We start from the raw sequence: 4,776 nt of genomic DNA, 5'->3' as shown, positions 1-4,776 counted from the left end.
TTCTGTCCAACTGTTAGATTGGGTGGAATCAAAGGCATTTCGTCTTATTAATTCTCCACCTTTAGTTGACAATCTTTCTTCCCTTTCTCTTCGCCGCAATGTTGCTTCACTCTCTCTTTTACAGGTACTTTAACGGGCAATGTTCGGTGGATTTGGCATCCTGTGTACCGCCGGCAAGGCCGTGGGCTCGTAACACTCTTTCCTCACACAGCCAAACTGTGGAATGCGCTGCCTTCTTCTGTGTTTCCATACTCATACAATCTGTCTCACTTTAAAAAGCTGGTTTTCCGGCATCTTCGTGGTGTAGATTAATATAACCTTTTTCTTTTCTATTTTGAAATTTTTTCTGTTCTTATTTTTTCGCCCCCTAGGCCCCGTTGTGGGTCGTTCGACCTGTGCCCGGTTGGGCTAATTCCCGTAAAAAGAAAAAAAAAGAAAAAACTAACCTAGGCTAACCTCACCTCACCTCACACTTGTTATATCTACACACAGGGATGCTGGGGAGTATGTGCTGGGGTCTGAGAAGGACCTTGTGGCCACGGCCAGAGTCCAGAACGCCGGGGACGACGCCTTCGAGGCCAAGCTGGTGGTGCAGGTCCCCAGGGGCGCCGCCTTCACCAAGTTCCTCCTCCTGGCCAACACCGCCGTGGATGTCACCCCCATCTGCTCCTCCAACACCAAGGGCGACCTAGAGGAGGTGTGTGTGTGTGTGTGTGTGTGTGTGTGTGTGTGTGTAAGAGAGAGAGAGAGAGAGAGAAGGTATGTGTGAGAGAGAGACATTAGGCCAGACAAAAATGTGAGAGAGAGAGAGAGAGACAGAATATAATGAACACTAGAGTGCAGACTCTCAAACAATACAAACCCATTAGTAAACTTTTAGGTGTACATGTACGTGTATACAAACGTCCAGGTGTAAATGTAGGTGTAAACACAAGTACACACAATAGTCTGTGTACCCCGCAGGTGGTGTGCGACATGGGCAACCCATTGCCAGCGCTGACGAACGTGAGCCTCGAACTGGTGTTCCAACCTAAGCATGACCAGGTGAACGACACAGCCCTAGAGTTCCACGTGAGGGCGACCTCCACCAACCCCGAGGCCGACCTCAACACCTACGACAACCACATGGCCCTCGCCCTCCCGGTCACCGTCAAGACCCTCATTGATATTAAGGGGTGAGTCTCTATGGGGTTAGGTTAGGTTATATATATATGAGATAAGGGAAAAATAATTATGTTTTTGTGAATATTTCTGTTGATCCGAAAGTTAACCTCACCACCACCACACACTCACACTCTCCCTCTCCTACAGGATATCGTGGCCAGACGGACCCTTTGACTACAACGCCTCGCTCTACGGGATGGGCCTGGTGGGTGAGGAGGGCAGCATCACCCACGAGAGAGAGATCGGCCCCCAGGTCACCCATGTGTATGACGTCACCAACAGGGGCCCCTCAGACCTGCCCTCTGCCCTCATCTTCCTCCTGTGGCCCACTAGGACTCTCACTGATGACCCACTACTCTATCTCCTCGATGCTCCTGACGTGGCCCAGCCAGCCGTGTGTCATTCTGTACCTGACGTCAACTACCTGGGCCTTGAGAGAGAGGTAGGTGTGTGTGTGTGTGAGAGAGAGAGAGAGAGAGAAGGAGAGAGAGAGAGAGAGAGAGTCCGTAAAGTGAGAAACGCGTAAAGTGAATAACATAACATATGGGATTAATTGAAATGGAGTCCGGGCCGATCCCCAAACTCCACTTTTTGACGACACACAACTATGTTGTAGTAAAAATATTATCTTAACTTTATGATGGTATGCACACACAATTAATAATTAAGAGAAATATCAATAATATTAGGTTTTTTAACACTTACATTAGTAGAAAAATGGCTGGGCACACGGGGATGGGCGGTTGGTTCCGAGGCAGAGGGCAGATTATTGGCCCTCACCTGTGTCACTTGTATCAATTGTATCACTATCCACCACAGAGGCTTGCAGGGCCTCTTTGTCAAACTCCCCAAAGTCCATATAAGTCCATATCCTCACCATAATTATCACTATCACTGACTTGGGCCGGCTGTGGTGGGTGGCGGGTGAAGAACTGGTAATGTTTTGATGACTGGGCGACCTTGTGCGCACCATGTTCGCGCAGCTTACACAACATGGCGGATGGCGGGAGGTTTGGATCCAAAAATGGCGCGGCTCGCCAGCCGCTCTCCGCGTAAAGGGGTACACGCACCGCGGAATGTGAGCATCCTGGGTTCCGGCAGGGCACCGCGTAAACGTGGAAACGCGGAATGTGGGACCGCGTAAAGTGAGGGTTGACTGTATATATATATATTATATATATATTAAATATATATATATATATATATATATATATAATATATATTATATATTATATATATATATATATAATATGTATTATATATATATATTATATATATATTGTATATATATATTATATATATATATTATATATATATATATATTATATATATATTATATATTATATATATTCTATATATATATATATATATATATATATATATATATATATATATATATATATACTATATATATATATTACCTGCTATATATATATATATATATACGTATTATATATATATATATATATATATATATATATATATATATATACAGTATATATACTGTATATATATATATATATATATATATATATATATATATATATATATATATATATATATATCCCATCCATCACGCCATCCATACATACATGCATACATACATACATACATACATACATACATACATACATACATATATATATACAGTAAAACCTTGATTAACCGACTTTCGGATTAACCGTTAATCCCGAACTCCTAATTTTTTTTTTTTTTTTTACAGGGATTAGCCCACCCGGACACTGACCCATATCGGGACCTGGGGGGCGATAATGCAATAATATTAATAATGATCATGATAATAATAATAATAATAATAGTAATAAAGAACCATAAAGAAATGCAAAAATGAAAAAAAAATCAAGAGTGAGAAACAATGTACCTGTATGTATGTTGTGTTGTCAATAGTAAGAGAAACAATTGAGACCCTGCAATTGTGTGTAAATGAGGTAAAAATTCAGATGAGCAACCTGGAACTTGGTCACAATTTTTGTGATGACATATGTTCTATGTCTTTTCCATTTTTTATTCACGGTTTCTGTGCTGGTTCATATTTATTTACTAAAGTGGTTAATTTTTTAAAGCAAATTCTATTGAAATATGAATGGCAAATGACCAAAAATGAATAGAGGGAATTAAATGAGGTAGGTTAGGGAAAGGTACTTTGAAAAAGTATGTTTTATTTCCGTAGACTTTATGTGCTATTAACCGACCTTTCGGATTATCCGTCGGCCCCTTCCCCCCATATGTGGTCGGTTAATCGAGGTTTTACTGTACTTTTTGCTCTGCCAACTGTTGTTCCTCGTCCTCTTCGCTCTTGCTATCGGTGTCACCCAGGTTACGCAACTCATCCTTGGTGTTGGTATAGTCGTTCAGGAGCTTAAACTTCTTTGCAGAGAATGCAGCTTTCACATTGCAAATTAATTCTTGGTCCATGGGCTGGATTAATGACGTAGTGTTGGGAGGAAGGAAGACCACTTTTACGTTGGGGTGACGATCCAACAGTAGGGGCGAGTGTCCTGGTGCGTTGTCAAGCAGCAACAAAATCTTGAATGGAACATTCTGTTGCTCACAGAATTTCTTCACGTCGGGAATGAAACAGTCATTAAACCAGGAGAGGGACAGAGTAGAGAACATCCACGCCTTACGTGCGGTCAGCCAGTGGACATTTAGCTTGGTCATGTCCATGCTCTTGTAGGCGTGCGGCTTGCGTGCTGTGTGGATCACCGATAACTTGAGCTTACAGGTACCGGAGGCATTGGTGGAAAACAGGACGGTGATGCGCTCCTTCTGCAATTCCGGCCCCGACACTTGCTGGCAGTCTTGACAACGAAGGTCTTGGAAGGTAGCTTTTTCCAAAACCTACTCGCACCGCTTACCCAACATGGCGGGATGGATGGGAGAGACGGAGGGAGGTTTGAATCCAATAATGGCGCGGCGCGAGATGACCGACAGCCGCTCTCCGCGTAAAAGAGTACACCCACTGCGTAAAGTGAGCATCCCGGGTCTGGCAGGGTACCGCGTAAAAGTGGAAACACGTAAAAAAAAACTGCATAAAGCGGGGTAATACTGTACTGTATATAATTTGCAATATGACTTGAAAATAAAAGGATAAACTGTATCAGAAGGTTATTTACTCAAGATGCATTCGTGTGAGAGCTTTCAGTCGACCAGATTACAAGAGGGGTCACTATAACACACTGTATAGTATTAGATATGAAGATACCTTCTTAAAAATGTTATTTACCACCTTTGAGTGTTATGTGATGAGTCAGTTTGGCTATTTGTACTTAGACAAATGATTAATGAATAAACCAGGGTATATGCAGATGCATAATACAGGACTGTACACTACAATATTACTTATTAAGTGATGATAAATACACTACGATAGTATTTATTAAGTGATGATAAATACACTACGATAGTATTTATTAAGTGATGATAAATACACTGCAATAGTATTTATTAAGTGATGATAAGTACACAACTGTACTGTACTAATTTACCAAGTGTTGAAGACAAACATTGTGGTAAGCCAATCAGCTGTTTGCTTTTAGTAAACAATGAGTCCTGGTGTTCAATGTGGATTTTTTTTTTCAGGAAAGTTAA

The 4,776-nt window shown here is 41.5% G+C and overlaps 1 protein-coding gene across 1 annotated transcript; it reads left to right on the top strand.

Annotated features, from left to right (window-relative positions):
• Positions 1 to 492: 492 nt before the first annotated feature.
• LOC121855175 (integrin alpha-PS2-like) lies at positions 493 to 4,776 on the top strand (the record flags this gene model as incomplete). Its single annotated transcript, XM_042350041.1, has 4 exons — positions 493 to 697; positions 964 to 1,175; positions 1,312 to 1,606; positions 4,768 to 4,776. Coding segments are annotated over 4 exons (721 nt in total), but the record flags the coding sequence as incomplete, so codon positions are not given.

The sequence above is a fragment of the Homarus americanus genome, unplaced genomic scaffold (genome assembly GCF_018991925.1).
Source record: "Homarus americanus isolate GMGI-L3 unplaced genomic scaffold, GMGI_Hamer_2.0 scaffold54968, whole genome shotgun sequence".
In the NCBI taxonomy this organism is placed as follows: Eukaryota; Metazoa; Arthropoda; class Malacostraca; order Decapoda; family Nephropidae; genus Homarus; species Homarus americanus.
The sequence above is the reverse complement of the archived record's forward strand: the minus strand, read 5'-3'. Positions and strand labels throughout refer to the sequence as shown.